General features: G+C 39.4%; 2 protein-coding genes and 1 pseudogene across 3 annotated transcripts in view; 1 reads left to right on the top strand and 2 right to left on the bottom strand.

The window, feature by feature from the left end:
* LOC138019729 (collagen triple helix repeat-containing protein 1-like) overlaps nt 1–3,770 on the bottom strand; it is a 17,074-nt pseudogene extending 13,304 nt beyond the window's left edge.
* The window catches only part of LOC138021412 (cytochrome c oxidase assembly protein COX18, mitochondrial-like), a 401,574-nt gene that overhangs the window by 343,618 nt on the left and 40,051 nt on the right, over nt 1–17,905 (top strand). The window lies entirely within an intron of this gene.
* Nucleotides 2,343–17,905, bottom strand: LOC138020323 (D(2) dopamine receptor A-like). The gene is made up of 3 exons (XM_068867326.1): nt 17,380–17,905; nt 16,998–17,097; nt 2,343–2,547 (listed from the first exon to the last, which is right to left on the bottom strand). Exons 1-3 carry the CDS (start codon nt 17,903–17,905, stop codon nt 2,343–2,345), a joined length of 831 nt encoding a protein of 276 aa, XP_068723427.1.

Raw genomic sequence — 17,905 nt, 5'->3', positions numbered from 1 at the left:
AGTTGCGTTTTGTCCAACGGGAATCCCTCAAACAACAGTCTACACTAGAGAGCCTGATCCTTCCCTCTGTGATAAAGGTCATCGTCATATGGCAGTAGTACCGTACGGAACCTCTCTGCAAAATACCCACTCTACAGGGCAGCATTGCGCTGGCTGGGAAATTGAATATTCGCTACTTAACTTGCTGGGAAATTACGTTGCAACGCGGGTTCTAGCTAGATAAAAAAATCTCTAGTTTACAGAGTTTGTGTTTCTCGTGGTAACCGTACTATAAAAAAATATATCTATCTTCGCACTGTCGAACAGTTCTTCATTTTCCAGGGATAGTAGAGCGAGCGAAACATGGAATTCATTGAGTGTGAAAATCAAGCCACGCGAGAAAGGCGAAACGCGATCTCGCGCAAATACCTTGAGTATTTTGCCAGTACAATATTTTGTGCTATCCATGGTGCTAATTATTGATTGGGGTCTGTCAGTGTTAAGTTATGCAATAAAGCAAGGCATATCATGCTGTGAATTCCTGCGAAATAGTTTCAACACACTGATTTGAGCGCACAGCACCGCTAACGGTCTCGTATTGTTTGCCTAAACGTCTTTTTTGCCCGGTTTCGCTTTCGGTTTACATTAATCTTAAACTCGCTAGCCAGAATTTGAAATCTAGCTAGCCAGAATTTGAAATCTAGCTAGCCAGAATTTGAAAACTCGCTAGCGAGAATTGGATAATCGATGGCAGAAACTCAAGACTGGATCGCGGGAACTCGACGCTAGATCGCAGAAACTCGACACTAAACAGCGAGAACTCGACACAAGATCGCAGAAACTCAACAATCAGTAGGAAGAACTGGAGCTTTTTCCACGAAACTCGACCATCCCGACACGTAACTTGACCTACAATTTCTATAACTCGATCGTGTCAACATGGATTTCAACCTGGTTTCTAGAAAGTTGAAGGGCTTTTGGCTGTAACGTCTTAACTTTGGAAAAAAACATAGGTACGCAATGCGTACATGTGTAGGCTTTTTCTTGCTACCTCTTGAAATAAAAAAATTTTCCATCAATGCAAATTAGTTTATTGTTCCATAAAATAATGTTTGAAACTCATTCGACTGTGTGAGATGTTTGAATGCAATCATAACTTGCTGCTGAACACTTAGCAAATCAATTCAAACATTCTTCATAGAATGTTGGTAACCTTATACTGTAGGCAGTTTTTTAAGTCAAAATTACAACATGAAATCAATTTACCTCCAACTGGCTGTAAGTAATTTATTAAAATAGTTTTCCAACTGGCTGCCTGATCATTTGCGAGTTTCTTGCAAGAAAGCATTTTCTGAGTTTCAATTACGGTTTCCAAATGCGGGGCTTTGAGTCCCCCATCTTCGATGTCACTTATAATTGCAGAATGCTTAACTTTACCTTTATTTTTCCAGATAAAATCATAAATTATCGTATTCGAATTCTTCAAAAATTCCTTATCAAAGCATAACAAGCTGGTTCGATAGAGAAAAATTGGGATAATGAACGTTTTGACAATTTGGATTCTGCCAATAATGGTGATGTCTCGCCATCTCCAAATTCGTAGCTTTTGTTTTATAGCGTTAATTAATTCCTCGAAGTTCAGCTTCTGTTTTAATCGTTTATCGTATGTAAAATGCACTCCAAGTATCAATCTGGGACTTGATACAATTTAATGATGTAGTTTAGGCACAATTACCTAGTAACAATATCTGTTTTGTCTTCGTTCACCTTAAGTCCAGAACATTTTCTGAAACGTTCTACAACATCTAAAACCTGTATCAAATAATGATTGTTCCTTAAAAAGCCAGTCAGATCATCTGCAAATAGTCCAAGTTTAATCTCCTTGTTATCCACCGGAATACCCTGAATGTCATTATTACCACGTATGCTAATACTCAAAATTTCTAAAACCATAATAAAAAGGTAGGCTGATAGGGGATCGCCTTGCCTGACTCCCCGCTCGACAGCAACCGACGAGGTCGAGTAGCCATTGTTTAGGACACAACTGGGAATATTTATTTTATTGTACAAAGTATAAACCCATTGAATAAACGAAGAACCAAAGCCGAATGCAGATAAAGTGCGAAACAAGAATTCCCTACTTACAGTATCAAACGCTTTCTGAAAGTCTATGCAGATCAATCTTCCATCAATATGACACTTTTCCGTGAAATCCATAACGTCCTCTATGGTTCTAATTATAACAACATCAAAAATCGTTCTACCTTTAACATATGCGCATTGATTGTGATGGATTACGTATGGAAGAATCTTCTCCAATCTTTTCGCAATAGCTTTTGATCCTATTTTTACGCCCATGTTAATCAGCGAGATTGGTCCCAGTGTGACAAATCTCTTTTATCCCTATCCTTTTTCTCGATCAACGCTACGACAGCCTCTTTTTGAGAGTTCGATAGCTCGCCGTATTCGTAGGCGAAATTTAAACTGTCAACCACCAAATTTCCTACTTTATTCCAAAAGGTTTTATAAAATTCAACTGTTAGTCCATCATCGCCTGGTGACTTATTCCTGCCAAAAAATTGGAGACACTTTTAAAACATTCAGAAACAGTCGGCGCTCCTTCACAGCTGGTTTGGACCTGGTCAACACTTAGTCTTGGTATCCAGGGGTTATTTAGAAAGCTATATAACAAATCTTCGGACGAAGTGAGGAGATCACTTTTGGAGAGATTCGAGTAGTACATTTCATGCAATTTCCAGTAGCAGTACTTTTTTAGGATCTGTAACCAAAGTCCCCTCATCATTAAAGACCTTGCGGACTCAAGCTTTTCGTTTTCCTGTGATTTTCTAAATTCAAGAATACTTATTCCTCTTTTCTCCCTTTTCCTACCAAGTGGCTTTTGAATGAATTATTGCACCTTTGGCCATCTCGTCGTAGAGGGAGTCATATTCCATTTGCAAAATCTCAACGCGTTCACAGTTAGCATCAGTAGGGTTAGCAATGCAGTTTTCCTCACTACACTAATCTTCAAAGACGCTTCAATTTCGGAGATTTTTTCTCGCTTTTCATGTGCCTTCTTTTTACTGTATTTAATTGTTACTTGCCAGATTTTGTATTTTATTAGATCCCAGAGAAGTACTTTTAATAATAGTATAGACCGCCGGATAAAAATGTTCGCCGAGGACGTTTGAAGAACCTCAAATGATGACGCTAAGGAAGAATGAAACATTGCACTGAATTCGGCTGTGCTAAGGTATGCGATCATAGAATAACCTATGTAAGCGAGTAAGTTCACCAGGAGCAGTCATGCAGCTCGCTGGTTTTAGTATCCGACCTGTGCACGTGTTGCGGCAGCCGTAGGGTCGATTTCTCTCTGAGACTCTCCCGGTTTACTTGCAATTGTTTGCCAAGCAGCTTGCACATTTCAAGGAATATTTCCGCCTCGACCTTCAACCTCATCGCATCAAACTCTCATTTTTTTGTGGCTGAAAGACAGCTGGAAAGATCTCTTGCAAGAACGTAAGCGAAATACTTGCTCGCGGAAAAAGTTCACGGTGTGCCTCATATTATGTGCACTTGGGGTTTAAAGGAAAACCTTACCTTGATTAATAGTAGCACTGGAACTGCAAAGATGCAAACAATTAGGACAAGGGAAACTCGCAGGCAAAATGTCACGAAAAAAGTGAACCGAACCAACTGGGACTCGTGAGAAGTGAAGGAAGCACCTGGAGCAAAAAGCTCGCTGTGTGTCTTTTTACGTCAAGCTGAATAAAGGCATTAATATTTGGGAAACCTTCGTGTCAATAGCTGACCAATACATAACCTGCGATAAAGGCGTACTTTTCTTTAAATGATAAGTAGGGAGGGAGGTCTTGATCGCAGGCCATTGATCTGGCCTGATAAAATAGAGAAATAAGTAGTAACGACGGACTTTCACTGAGTTCCGCTTATTTAAACACAGTTTGTGTTGAAAAAGCACATTCTTTTTTGCATTGTTTTGTGAAAAGAGGTACCTGCGATATAGAGTTATGCGACAATGATTCGAGCAATTAGAAAGTACAATAACTGTGAGCAAAGTCGCGGTAGTGTTGGAACACTACACTCTTGGCATATTCTTGTTCAGTGACTGTGCATGTTTTGTTTCTGTTCACCGACATCGAATATCGTGTTATTTTAGGAAACATGATGCAAGCTGATAAGCTGCATTTGTACCAAAATACATGTTTTTCCATTTTTTATTTCTCAGTGTCTTGAGTAAAATTGAAGTGTCGAAATTGCCGGCTGTGTTTTGCGGGGTTTCAGGATTTTTAACAAGTTATGGGCCCATACAAACAAGCGTGAAGAAGAGAAACTACGTCGTCGTATCGCTACTTTGAACTCTGTAACCTGACCTCTAAAAGTTATAGTATTACAAGAAATTTGCATTGAAAATATGGCAAGTGAGTTGAGAACCGTCACGATACCGTAGTTCCACTGAATGGAAACAATTATCCTACACAGAATGGCGCTGATGAGAGACAGACTCTGGGATATTTATAGCGGAAACGAGGATGCTCCCGCTGAGGAAGAAACTGCGGAATACCTTATTCGTATCAAAATTCGCGAAGTACTCGCCTAGGTGCACGAAATTTAGTATTGTGCCAAATATAATTCGCGTGAAAAGGTTAGTGGTGTAATATGAGACCGGCACTCGTTGTTAGAAGTGCAAACCATTTGTCTTATTCATGCGTACACATATGATATATGTTTTTTAAAGTGTTCTTACAACGTTAAAAAGCAAAAAAATGTCTAGTTCATCATCATCCTCAGCACTTTCGGTTGGGATTCTTTCAGTCAGGCTCCACGTAGTATTCTACCAGAAATGCCTGCATTTTGCTGTACATTTCCAAACTCGCATTGTTTTGAATGCCCGCTAAGGAAATTCTTGCGCGAATTTAAAGTTGCGCGAATAAGTCCTGCATGAGGTGCGCGAAAATGAGTACAAGTAAGGTATTCAAAGTTCATGGCTAGAAAAGATCGCGCTTTGGCTACTATAGTGTTGTCAATAGATTGGCTGAGACGAAGGGCTTTCTTAATCACGAAGGCACTTTTGGTAATCAGGAGAAAATCAGGAGGGCATTATTACTTGATGCTGATTGGTTAACAGTTGCTTATACAGAGAAAGCGAAATAGATTCTCAATCTGAATTAAGTGCTTTTTCGTCCACATACAGTGTTTTCAGGTGACTTTATTATCATGCAAACGTTTTCCTTTGTTTCGGTGGAAATCACGTGAGTGAAAACACTCTACAAAATACATTTTAAGCGATATTTCTGTTGACAGCATGCAACGATTTATTGAATTCAACCCAATTGTGAAAGCGTGTTAACTTGATTGTTATTTGTCGCGGCATTGAACGGGCTTCCGTCAAGAATTTTTCCCTCGTGGATTTTGATTACTCTTTAGAAGTGCCAATTCAAGATGAAGAATCAAAGCTCGAATTACGATGGTCCACCAGAAAGAGCAAGCCGCCAGACTACTACAGTGAATGGGTGACCATAGCTATAGGCAGTACGTGGGTGTTCAAGGTCAAGACCAACACTGCATGATGTTTCAGTCGAACGGTTCAAGGCTCGACTCGTGGCTCAAGGTTTTTCTCAAAAGTTCGGAAGCGATTGTGACGAGACATTTAGCCCAATGATTAGTTTCTTGTCAGTTAGAACAATATTTTCGTTTGCAGCGTAGCACGGTTTACCTCAGATGGATTTGACCACTGCTTCAGTTCTTAAATGGAGATCCTCAAGAGGAGGTGTATATGAAACAGCCAGAGGGTTTTGAGGAAAACGGCAAAGAAGACGATGTAGTCTGAATCGAAGTATCTATGGCCTCAAGCAGTCTCCAAGATGCTGGAATACTACTGTACAGGACATCAAGCTGAAGAAGATGGGATTTGTGCAAACCAACGGAGATCCCTGTGTATACATCACCTCAGTTAGTGAGATGTGTATTATCTCTGCTCACATCTGACGATCTGCTACTTGCCTGTAAGAGTGAGAATCCAGCGAATGGCAGAAATCAAGGACGAATTAGCCAAGCAGTTTGTAATGAAAGATGAAATGATGGGCAAGGCTCATCACTTCTTGGGTGTCAAAAGCATTCAAAATGTCACTGATGGAGAAGTGTGGCTAGGCCAACCAGCATTCACGAGTGTTCTGAAGAAGTTTGGTATGGAGAACTCCAAACCAGTCACAAACTAAGTCGACGTGGGTTCGACTGAAGTTAGTCAAAACTGCAGAAGACAGTGAGAAGATAAATCAAGCAAAGCATCAGTCTGCTGTTGGAAGCCTGCTGTATTTATCAACTAGAACAAGGCCAGATATTGCTTATACGTCACGAATAATGTTGCAGAAATGCTGTGAAGAGTCCACAAATCTGCACTGGGCAGCAGTTTAACGGATCATGCGACATCTGTATGGAACACAAGAATTGGGTCTGCTCTGCAGCAAAGGGTAGATGAAAGATTGCGTGGGTTACTCGGATGCAGACTGGGGTGGCGACCTAGATGATCGCAAGTCTACCTGTGGTAGAAAACATGGTTACTAACATGCTTACTAATTAAAAGGCCTCAGTGAATCACGCGATTTTCACAAAACTTAGTTCGTCATATGCTTGGAGTTCGTCCAAGGAGAGAAAAATCCGCTGACGAGTGAGGAGGAGTAAAACATTGCACTCCGAAGCATATTGTTGTGGACCGTTCAGTTACAGCGTATGGAACTTTCCAAAGACGTACTGTTCCGATATTAAATTTTTTCGCAGGAAAAAAAAAATTGTTATTTTGAGAAAAAGATCTTGCTATCCTAGGAAACATGATGTAATATTTACCAGTTCTAGAACACTGATTCGGGGATCGAGTTGATAAGCGGCAGTTGCACGAAAATACTGTGTTTTTCCATTTTTCCTTTCTCAGTGTTTTGAATAAAGTTATACTGTTAAAATTTCCACCTGTCTTTTACAAAGTCTCTCAAGAATTTCAACAAGTAGATTTTCATTTTTTGCCAATTGGCGCAATATAAGAGCGTATACTAGAATGAGGGTCCCCAATAGGGTTCTTCAATCCCGCCATCCCGACCAAAATTTTCCCTTCATGCCGAAATCTTGAATGTTTTTATCGGCCAATCCCGGTCCTGGTCATGGCGTCACAGCATGATGTCCAAACCTCGTCGTCAATTACAACAACAGGTGATTTAGAATACACCTTGTTAGTTTTTTCTACCAACCTTCATGATTCAATTGACCTTAATTGCAGCTTCGCGCAAAATCACAGTTTTGAAACCAAAATGATGCGTGATTGTCCATTGTTAGTAGTAATTAAATATGTTCTTATTTTCCACTTTCTTTTACTCGGTTTAAGTTTAGCAATGTACCAGGGTGACAGGCCTACACGACTCCATAGCGCGTGTTTTAGCCTTTCAGTTTTGTAATTTGGCTCTTACGAGTATATTTGATCGGCCGCCCTCTTTTAGTAATATATGAGGCGCGGGTTTTTAGATTCCTTTGAGCAATGGTTGTCGCTCTATTAAATGCCAGTCTTTCATGAGAATTTGTTTAAGTTCGTCGCTGCTGGGTGGTATTGTGTAACGAAGGGCAAGATTCGTTTGCTTTCCTGTGGTTTTTGAAGGAGTGCAAGTTTCCTGTTTTTAATTTGTGCTTCTGATAGGTTGCTTTGAACAAGATTTTTGGGATAAACTCTTTCACGTAGGCGTGATTTCAAATTTTGGATGAGCTTAAAGAAGTCTCAGAGCTTCGCCTTTGACGAACCCTTGTTTGACACCTGGTGAGTGGCACGAGGAGAAGTGCCCGTGTTGAATGTTTCAGTAGGTTTGAAGTGTGTGCGCGCATCAAGGACTGAATTGCTCTTGAACCTTTCGCCTTTGTAATTGCCAGTGTTTGTATCCAAAAATGTCGTTTATTGTGGGGTGGTGTTTATTTGCTTGTTCAATGAATTGCATTATCTCCGCTCTGTTTGTACTTCTTTTGTCTTTTCTTCTTTCATTTGTACTTCTTTCTTATTTTCGCTCTTTTCCCTGTCATAAAATGAGCCACACAATCTATAATATCATGTACGTTGCGAACAGTGACGTCGGTGCTGTCCGACATTTTCAAAAACCAGAGTATAATTTTGGCCTATGCGCTACAACATAAACGACAACCTCGTTCCCAGGGTCGCTCTTCCCTGCCTACTTTGTCGTTGAGGAACGACATGCTCACCAAAAGGGCTATACGAGAATCAACCGAAAATTGAAAACAATAGAAAGTAACAAATATGAAGATACCTCCGCCAGGTCACCAATATTTTTATACCCGACGCAACTAACTGCTACTACGTTTTAATACCCAACCATACTTAGTCATTTTCCCTATGCATACAAGACATAACAACAGTGTAGATACAGGGACTCATAGGTCAGTAAAGACCTCATACACATAGAATGAGGAATCAAGTCGTAACGGCCTACTACACATATCAGAATAATCATGCCCGTAATCCCTCTCGATTGACGCCAATTCTCTTGTCCGTGCAGGCAAAATAAAAAACTATTTCTGTCAGTTACGGTTCGCTTTATTGTCAGAAATACTATATAGAGAAATGGTTCCAAGTTCGAGTGAGGCCTATAAGACTACTGTGAAGTTTTTGTACCCAATTATTGCATCAGGGATCAACCCTAGTATTGGAATTGGGCCCACACAAGGACAGAGAAAAACCCTGACCGGGGTGAGATTTGAACCCACGACCTTCGGATTAGATCGCCGCTGCTCGACTGAGCTACAAGGCCAGAACGGGAGCTGGCCGTGGGTATGTGAGATGTTATTCGCAAGGACAAATTCGGCTCGGCCCAAGCCTAATTTTAGGTAATCGCTAGTTGTTGTCCTTCAGTAGCATTTTGAGTAATGGTTCCAAGTTCGAGTGAGGCCTAACACTACTGTGAAGTTTTTGTACCCAATTATTGCATCAGGGATCAACCCTAGTATTGGAATTGGGCCCACACAAGGACAGAGAAAAACTCTGACCAGGATGGGACAGGAAGCTTTTCGAGACCGTTAAAGAAAGCTCAAAAAGGTATTTGCCGAATTGGTAAAATAGAAATAGAGGATGAATACCACTTTTTAACTGTTTGGTCTGCTTACTTGGAAAAATAAAGGTTTTTATTTGATTACTTGGAATTTAAAAAGAGTATAGAATGTCACCTAATGAAATTTTCATATAGGGAGGCTCCTAATCATGGGGCCCTGGTGTTTTTAGGAGCCCAAGCCCTTTGAGCCAACTTTTGCGCGTATCTTTCTATTTTTAGAACGCCACAAGTTCTTCAGCTCTGTTTGCACTGCTTTAGAATGGCCAATCAAAATTAAGTTACTTTAAAACGAAGACAAAAATAGCAAAAACAATGTATGTAAAGTGTCCAAACTGATGTAAGTGTGAGTCTAGTGCTGAAGGTTTAGTTCTCAAAATAGAAAGATACGCGCAAAGGTTACCTCATGGGCATCGTGCATAGAGAGGCTCTGTAGATAGCTGTTCCCATCGTAGACAGTGTAGATAGCTGTTCCTACTGTAGATAGTGTAGATAGCTGTTCCCATTGTAGACAGCTTAGATAGCTGTTCCCAGCGTAGACAGTGTAGATAGGTGTTCCTACTGTAGATAGTGTGGATAGCTTTTCCCATTGCAGACAGTTTCATACCCGACGCAACTAACTGCTACTACGTTTTAATACGCAACCATAAATTAGTCATTTTCCCTATACATACAAGACATAACAACAGTGTAGATACAGGGACTCATAGGTCAGTAAAGACCTCATACACATAGAATGAGGAATCAAATCGTAACAGCCTACTACACATATTAGAAAAATCATGCCCGTAATCCCTCTCGATTGATGCCAATTCTCTTGTCCGTGCAGGCAAAATAAGTAACTATTTCTGTCAGTTACGTTTCGCTTTATTGTCAGAAATACTATATAGAGACAGGAAGCTTTTGGAGACCGTTAAAGAAGCTGAAAAAGGTATTTGCCCAATTGGTAAAAAAGAAATAGAGGATGAATACCACTTTTTAACTGTATGCTCTGCTTACTTGGAAAAATAAAGGTTTTTATTCGATTACTTGGAAATTAAAAAGAGTATAGAATGTCACCTAATGAAATTTTCATCTTTCTAGCAGAAATGTTCAAATCCAAAAGTTAACAGTAAAATGAGTGTTAGAGTGCTTTAGCTCTGAGGAAATAAAGAGAAAGAAGGCAAGCCGATTGAATATTTATATCTATATTTAATCATCCGCATTTTATGTGTTACACACGAGTAGAGAGTTGCCTCTCCCATACAAACCCTATGAGACAACCTTTGCGCATATCTTTCTATTTTTAGAACACGACGAGTTCTCCTGCTCTGCACGCACTGTTTAGATTGGCCAATCAGAATAAAGGTATTGTCAATCGAAGACAAAAATAGCACAAACGTTGCCTGCAAATTGTGCAAATTGGTGTAAATGTGAGTCTCCTGCTGAAGGGTTAGTTCTAAAAGTAGAAAATAACCGGCAAGGGGTGACTGAAGGAAATAGTGCATAGGGAGGCTCCTAATCATGGGGCCCTGGTGTTTTCAGGAGCCCAAGCCCTTTGAGCCAACTTTTGCGCGTATCTTTGTATTTTTAGAACGCCACAAGTTCTTCAGCTCTGCACGCACTGCTTTAGAATGGCCAATCAAAATTAAGTTACTTTAAACGAAGACAAAAATAGCAAAAACAATGTATGTAAAGTGTCCAAACTGATGTAAGTGTGAGTCTCCTGCTGAAGGTTTAGTTCTCAAAATAGAAAGATACGCGCAAAGGTTACCTCAAGGGCATCGTGCATAGAGAGGCTCTGTAAATAGCTGTTCCCATCGTAGACAGTGTAGATAGCTGTTCCTACTGTAGATAGTGTAGATAGCTGTTCCCATTGTAGACAGCGTAGATAGCTATTCCCATTGTAGACAGTGTAGATAGCTGGTCCCATTGTAGACAGTGAAGATAACTGTTCCTACTGTAGACAGTGTGGATAGCTTTTCCCATTGTACACAGTGTAGTTAGCTGTTCCTACTGTACACAGTGTAGATAGCTGTTCCTACTGTACACAGTGTGCCTACGGTGGATAGTATATACGGGCATACATGACTCTTATTTGCATATATTCGTGATAGGGGTCAAAGAAGTAAGCGCCGGTGGCACAAGTCGTTACGAGGGTCTGGGGGAATGCGCTCCCAGAAAAAAATCGAAATGCAGAGGCACGGAAGTGCTTCTTTCATAGATATTTTGTCATAAGTAAACATTAATCAGTCCAAGTTTAGAAAGAGAGGTACTTTTAGAGGTTAAGTTTTGTAAACTAGTGGTTTTACCAGTAATTTGAGTTTACCCAATAAAGTTGTATTATTATTGTTATTCGTATTGAAGTATTGATGAATTGATGAATCGCTAAGCAGCAGATTAGTCTATGATGTCTGCAAATGGATTTTCCTCAAAAATATGTTTATCAATCAAGACAAGCGGATCGGCTGTGAAAAGATTCAAAGGTAATATCAGTAAAGTCCAAACTATCTGCCCAACACTCCAGAAAGAGACTACATTAAGTTTTCTTTGGAATAATTTGTCCCCCTTGCCCCTCCGCTAGCTACGGCCATGGCAGTGTTCCATTGCAACTTCCGTATGGCGCTCTGTTTAATAAATTGATGTCAGTTTTTCATGCGTCTGTCCTGTTATTGATCATGAATTTCGTCATAACATTGCCAAAGTAGCTGTGAATCGCCGAGTGGATACGAGGACCACAATTCATTGTCAATAACAGGACAGACGCATGAAAAACGGACATTACAAAAAGGAAGTCTGACCAATAGTCTGACCGCTTATTGACAATAAAATTTGCCAATGAGCGCGCGAGAATTTGCAGTCATTGTAAAAACCCTACTTACACAATCAGAAGCGCGATATTCTGTTGAGTAGTAACCCTTTGAACAACTGGCACCTGTCGTCTAATAGGAGAGAACTACAGTGTATTCAAACTGCATGTACAGTTGAATTTATAATCAATCCTTAAGAGATTTATTGTGGAATTTATGTGAAATGACAATGCATTCACAGTAATACCTGTCTCACTGAAAATATACACTTGACAGAGTTTAAACCTGTTTCCTTTCAGATCGTACGTGTATGACATTGCTGAATATTCTTTGGTGCTGTAACAACTACATTTTAGGCTGTATTTCTCTTCATTTGTTTGGAAGTTCCCTCTTTCACCAGTGAAGAGTGATCACAGAAATTTTAAAGGCCCAGTATCATCCCAAGGGGATGTATGTGAGAGACTTTGTGCAACAATCCCTATTTCATCTGAACTTTTTTTCTCTGTCCCAAGAAAAAGATTTTTGATAATCATATCATCACTTTTGTCTTACTTATCGTTTTGAATAAAAAAACGATGATTGCAAAGCTTTGATGGTGATACTGGGCCTTTGAAAGTTGTATTCAGAACCATGTAACAATTGAAAACAGTTTTGTTGCTGCAGCAGTAAGATAAATTACTATGCTAGTGTACATGTAGTGTTTGATGATGAAATTATCTTAGGTAAAGAACTCGCATTACAAGTATGTACATGTTGCATCATCGCTAGCTGAATAGTGTTGATAAGAGCTGAAATTACCATAATTTTTAAATGTTTGTTATTGTATAGTTACACAAAATAAATATTCAGAGTTTGCCAGTAGAGCATTGTCATTATTGAATGCTTGCATTTTGGGAGAATAGACTTTGTTTTAAGGTTTTATATAGTGTCCATCGGTGCTACACCACTAGCAAACCTTAAAAGAGATACACTTATTCAGGGCTGAATCGGTTTGTTTCAAGTTCGATTGGTGCTTATAAACTCTGGCTTAAATACCAACGTTGCCACAGTACTTAACCTCGATTACAGTGCTATTAGAGCTTCAAACAATTTGGCTCTGGAACCAAAGCTATGATTCTTATCACAGTTAGACACCTATAAATCATGGTTATGATTTGAGACATGATCTCTGTTTCCCAGTTCACATCATAGTTCTGACTCCTACCCATATCAATCGTAGTTTTGATTCCAGACATGATTTCAAAAGACAAATTGAAATCATAGCTATGATTCTTACCGCTAGAAATCATGGTTACGATTGCTGACATAATTTCAGAAGACCGATGAAATCATAGCTATATTTCCTGACATGATCTTACTTTCTCAGTTGAAATCATAGTTATGATTATTATCACTATATATCATAATCATGATCCCAAATATGATTTCAAGAGAATCGTGGTGATGATTAAATGAACAGAAACATCATAGTATGATCTCTTGGGTACTGATCAAACCATAATATGATTCGCTAGATTGAATTCCTGTGAGAAAAAAACAGGAAAAAAACTTCGATGCAGCAATTTAACACTTTTGCTTTTACACAGCGGCCTTAAATCGAGTAACGAATGGAAATTTGTAAAAAATGAAATAAACTTTGTTCGAATGTCCCAAGTATTATGTTGAAACTTCCAAATAAAAAGCAAAATTGTCAAATAATGAAACTTGTTGTTTGAATGTCTACCTAAATGAATTGAATCTGAGCGTAAATGACAATGCTTTATCCACAGTAGCTGGAGTTCACTATATATGCAAATCTCGTGCTTGATATTTTCTTTCGCCGACGATGAGCTTATTTTAATGTTAATGAAAGTAATTTCATGTAATAAATGAAACAATTATTGAAGGACGCGAACGCGACGAGAATTTTTAGCCAGTAAAAAAAAAAAAAACCCCGCAACTGAACAGTCAGTCTCTTTGCATTGCCATATATCACGGGCACTCAACAAGAATATAGTTCAAAACAACTTACATAGCATTCTTAAACGTATTTACTATTAAAACGGTAGATATATGCATATTTTTAACCCCTAAAAATTTTTCATCTGTTCGGATTTCCTAGCTGAAAGTCTAGTGATCCGAAAATTATAGGGATCAAAAGTTACCTTTTCGAAAATTTCAGCCAGAAGAAAGTCTCCCAAAAATTCTAGGTGACCTTTTTAGGGTAAAAATCCGTTAAAAATGGGCAATTATACCATGTTTTAGATGTTCGAAAATCCTATAAGACAGACAGGCAAGCAAGAAGTTCAGAAAATTCTAGATCTCAAATCGTCTTCAGAACAGATATTTTCCGAAAATTGGCGTTGGGTGCTCCTGATATATCATGTTTCCCTCTTTTACGACTCACTCTGCAGCTGCTTCGAAATAGGGTTATAAATTCTTACGACTTGTGATTGATCTTATTACCAACTGTGGATTCACACGCAACAGTTCGCCAGATTTTTTGCAGTGGTCTTATTGCATTACTACCGTCTTAGTCCATCCTTCCGTCCAGTAGAGAGTTAAACGTCTAATAGGGAGTTAAATTACGACGGCGACGGCAAAGACAAAGCCACAAAACAAGAATATCATTGGTTAGAATAGGAAAAATAATCGTGCTGCACGTGCGGCAAGCATTTTAACAAAAACGAGCTTGTTCCTGAATTGCAGCTTGATGTAAAAGGCGCCAGAAAGCATTTAACCTTGACTTACTTTTTTCAGCAGAAGATGGGAAGAAGGTTCACAACTGGGTAGATGTGACTGCAAAAGGAGACTGTTATGAACTAATGCAACTGGAACTGATCACTGCAGCAGAATGCTTGTCATGCGCCCTTTTACGGACTTTTAATTGACAGAAGCTGAGTAAAATGAAACTTGTCAATAACTTACTTGTCTCCCATTTGATAGGCTTGTAAGCCCCAGTAATATAGGTCCAATTAATAGAGAGCAAATAGCGAATAAGAAACAATACTAGGTATAGATTTAGAAAATGTCTTTAAAAAAAGATAACTTATTGATTGGTGAAAAAGAGAAAAAAATGGAATTGAAAAGCAAAGATCAATTTTGGAAGCAGAATCAATGATTACTTATTAACGGCCTTCGGAAATGAGTGATCACTGATCTAAGACTTGAATAATAATTGTAATAGTAAAATTAATTATTTCCATTGCACCTGTAAAAGCAAGCTGGTATATTAAAATAGAGGAAAAATATTGCGGAATTAAAAAAAGGTATACACTTTGAAAATTTTAATTAAAGATCACTATGGCTTTGTGACATTCAAAAAAGAAACACCGCTTGTATGGGTATAGATCCCTGCCAAAATTCAAACTTGTTCTTAAATAGTAGTTGTGCATGCTCGTTCGCCACGGTTATGCCCCCAGCAGAGATGGATAATTTATGCATATACTTCGACCTACTTTTACCCCCAGCGGAGATAGGTAATGTATACATATGTTCAATGGTTGTGTAGTTCGCGTCAAGGAATGACGTCATGGAATTTTAGAGGAGAAACCGGCGGAAATCCTTTCAGGAAGCGTCCATGTTGGAAAAATGAGGTGAAGAGAGATGTAAGAGGTAAAATAAGGAGGGATGCAAAGGAGGATGGGATAACATCATCGAACAGGCGATTGGTCGAAAGGTATGACGTCACAGGGTCCCAGACCCCATGGCTTAAGCGAAAAAAAACAAATCAAAATAGGATTTTTTTAACGAATAAAACGGTTTAATAAGAACAAAATGAAAACTATGTACAAACGGGAACGTGTGAGGCGATCTGTTGCTCGCCTCGTTCCAGTTTACGATCGTTTAGCATAAAATCGAACTTGCCGTCTTCTTGCCGCCTCCGGGTCCAGGGACAGGAGAGGTAAAAGGGACCTAATTTGCGTTTTGTACTAGACTAAGTTCGAATAAAAGCGAGGCTGGAGTTGACCTTCACGGTTTTGGTACAAACCTCATTGCTTTTCTTATCATGATGCCGGTCGTTGTAATACTAACGAGTTTCTATTTACATAAGGAAAACAGTGAGGTTTGTATGAAAACAGGGTCAACCACAGTCTCGCTTTAATTCCAAGGCCTGGTAACTGGGCACAGAACTGTAAAACGGTCTATTGAGGAATGGTAGGGTGACTATTGCAGCTTAGTGGCTCCCCGTCAAATGATTCAAGTTCTTTTTCTTGTTGTTGTTTTTATCGATTCTGAATGAAGTTATTGTACATTAGGTTATACGTGACTTAAACCGGCACAACTGAAATGATGGTAAATGGTGCCGTAAACGAAAAAAACTTTTGCATGTCTTACGTTGGGACTTCTTCTGAACCTGTTTGGAGAAAGGGTTCCTGACAGAAGACTCAGGATTGACGCGCAACGTATGCTAACAAGTCGTGCATCACGGTTTCTTGGGTTGGGTTTTTGTGCAGTTTTGTTTCCCTATTCCTCGTAGATCAAAACAGAGTGGTGGCAAAGATTTCTGATACGTGAGAATAAAACCAGGAAATCTCGCCAGATAATGTTGTCTGACGTCTGTTACTTCTTCTGGCAATTTGATACCAAGTTTGCTAATTTTAACTTATGCTATAATGAGGCAACTTCTGGATGCCACTAATTTTTGCCTCATTTTTTTTGTGACAAAAGTGCGTTGTTCTCTGATAAAAGAACATGTATTTAATTATCAGTTATATCATAGCCCGGGTACCCCCTTAGCTGGAAGGAACAGCATTAAAGTGAACACTCACTCTGCCGGAGAAGGTGGAGGATGATAATAATCACGTCACATTTCAACCTGAATATACTTTTTACATTCGTGTTTTTTAAGTAGTTGACACTTCGGTTAATACGCATTTTCCAATTCAAGTTTTAATTATTCAACTATCTACATTGCATTATGAGTATTATAGGAAATAACTAAGCTCGTTTCCTGGAATCGATATCAAGCGATCTCATAACATTCTGATTTGCAAGAGGGCGCGCATGCAGTACGAGCTAAAGAGCGTCTTTTACTGTTACGGACCGAGCAAACTCTTTGATAAATTGATACCCAACTCAAGCAAATTGTGATCATCGGAAGCAAGAGTCATAGAAGTTAAGAGTCACTTTGAGGAAATACTTGAGCTCGTGGTGTACAGCCCAAAATGAAGAGATAGCTCTTTTGAATTCTGGGATTCTATAGGCATAGAAAATGGGATTGACTAGTGAATTGGCATAAGCTAAAGAAATCAAAAAGAAACGCAAATGAAATGTTTGACTGGAAAAGCCAGAATAAGTTCGTTTGGAGAATATGAGGAAAGAAAAAAGATTGTGCGGCAGCAGCAACGCTAAAGATACAGCTGTCACTATGAACAGTGTTTTGGTCAGTTTTCTTTCTCGACTCACTGCGCCGTTGTGGTTAGGATGAGTTCCACAGTACATTTTGGCCACGATCGACATATAAGAAATGACGATAATAAAAAAGCAACAAGCAAGTATTGACAAATATGAGTGAATTTTACCGCCTAATGTAAAGAGGGCATATAAGTACATGCAAGCGGAGTTTAGCACAGCGGTAAGCCAAACGAACGCAACAGATGCTCCAAATATCCATTTTTTGAGGAGACGATGCGTAAATGGACGAAACGTGGCGTGCATCCGCTCCAAAGAAATAACGGCAAGGTTTGTCACCGAAGCTACTGGAAAGAGTAAAAGGACAGCCAGTAAAATACTGTCCCCGGCTGGCGACAGATAGTACTCCCATAGGCTGCAACTACGACCTGATCTGAACACGTCTACGCTCAGCGTGATCACCCCTATACATATGTCTGCAACTGCCAGGCTGATCACCAAGTACATACCACGCTTGTGAAGACGGGGCTCTTTGAGGTAAACAATGACAGCAAGGGAATTGACCGTTACTATGGCAATACCTACAGTACAAAGTACTGTAAGCCAAGCAATGCATTCCGATGGAGAAAACTTGACGGTCGTTAATTGTCCTTCAAGCAATGTTTCATTTGGCTTATCCAAGGAATCATCAGCCAT

Source organism: Montipora capricornis, chromosome 10 (assembly GCF_036669925.1).
Source record: "Montipora capricornis isolate CH-2021 chromosome 10, ASM3666992v2, whole genome shotgun sequence".
Lineage (NCBI taxonomy): Eukaryota > Metazoa > Cnidaria > Anthozoa > Scleractinia > Acroporidae > Montipora > Montipora capricornis.
This window is presented reverse-complemented; position numbering and strand designations above follow the sequence as displayed.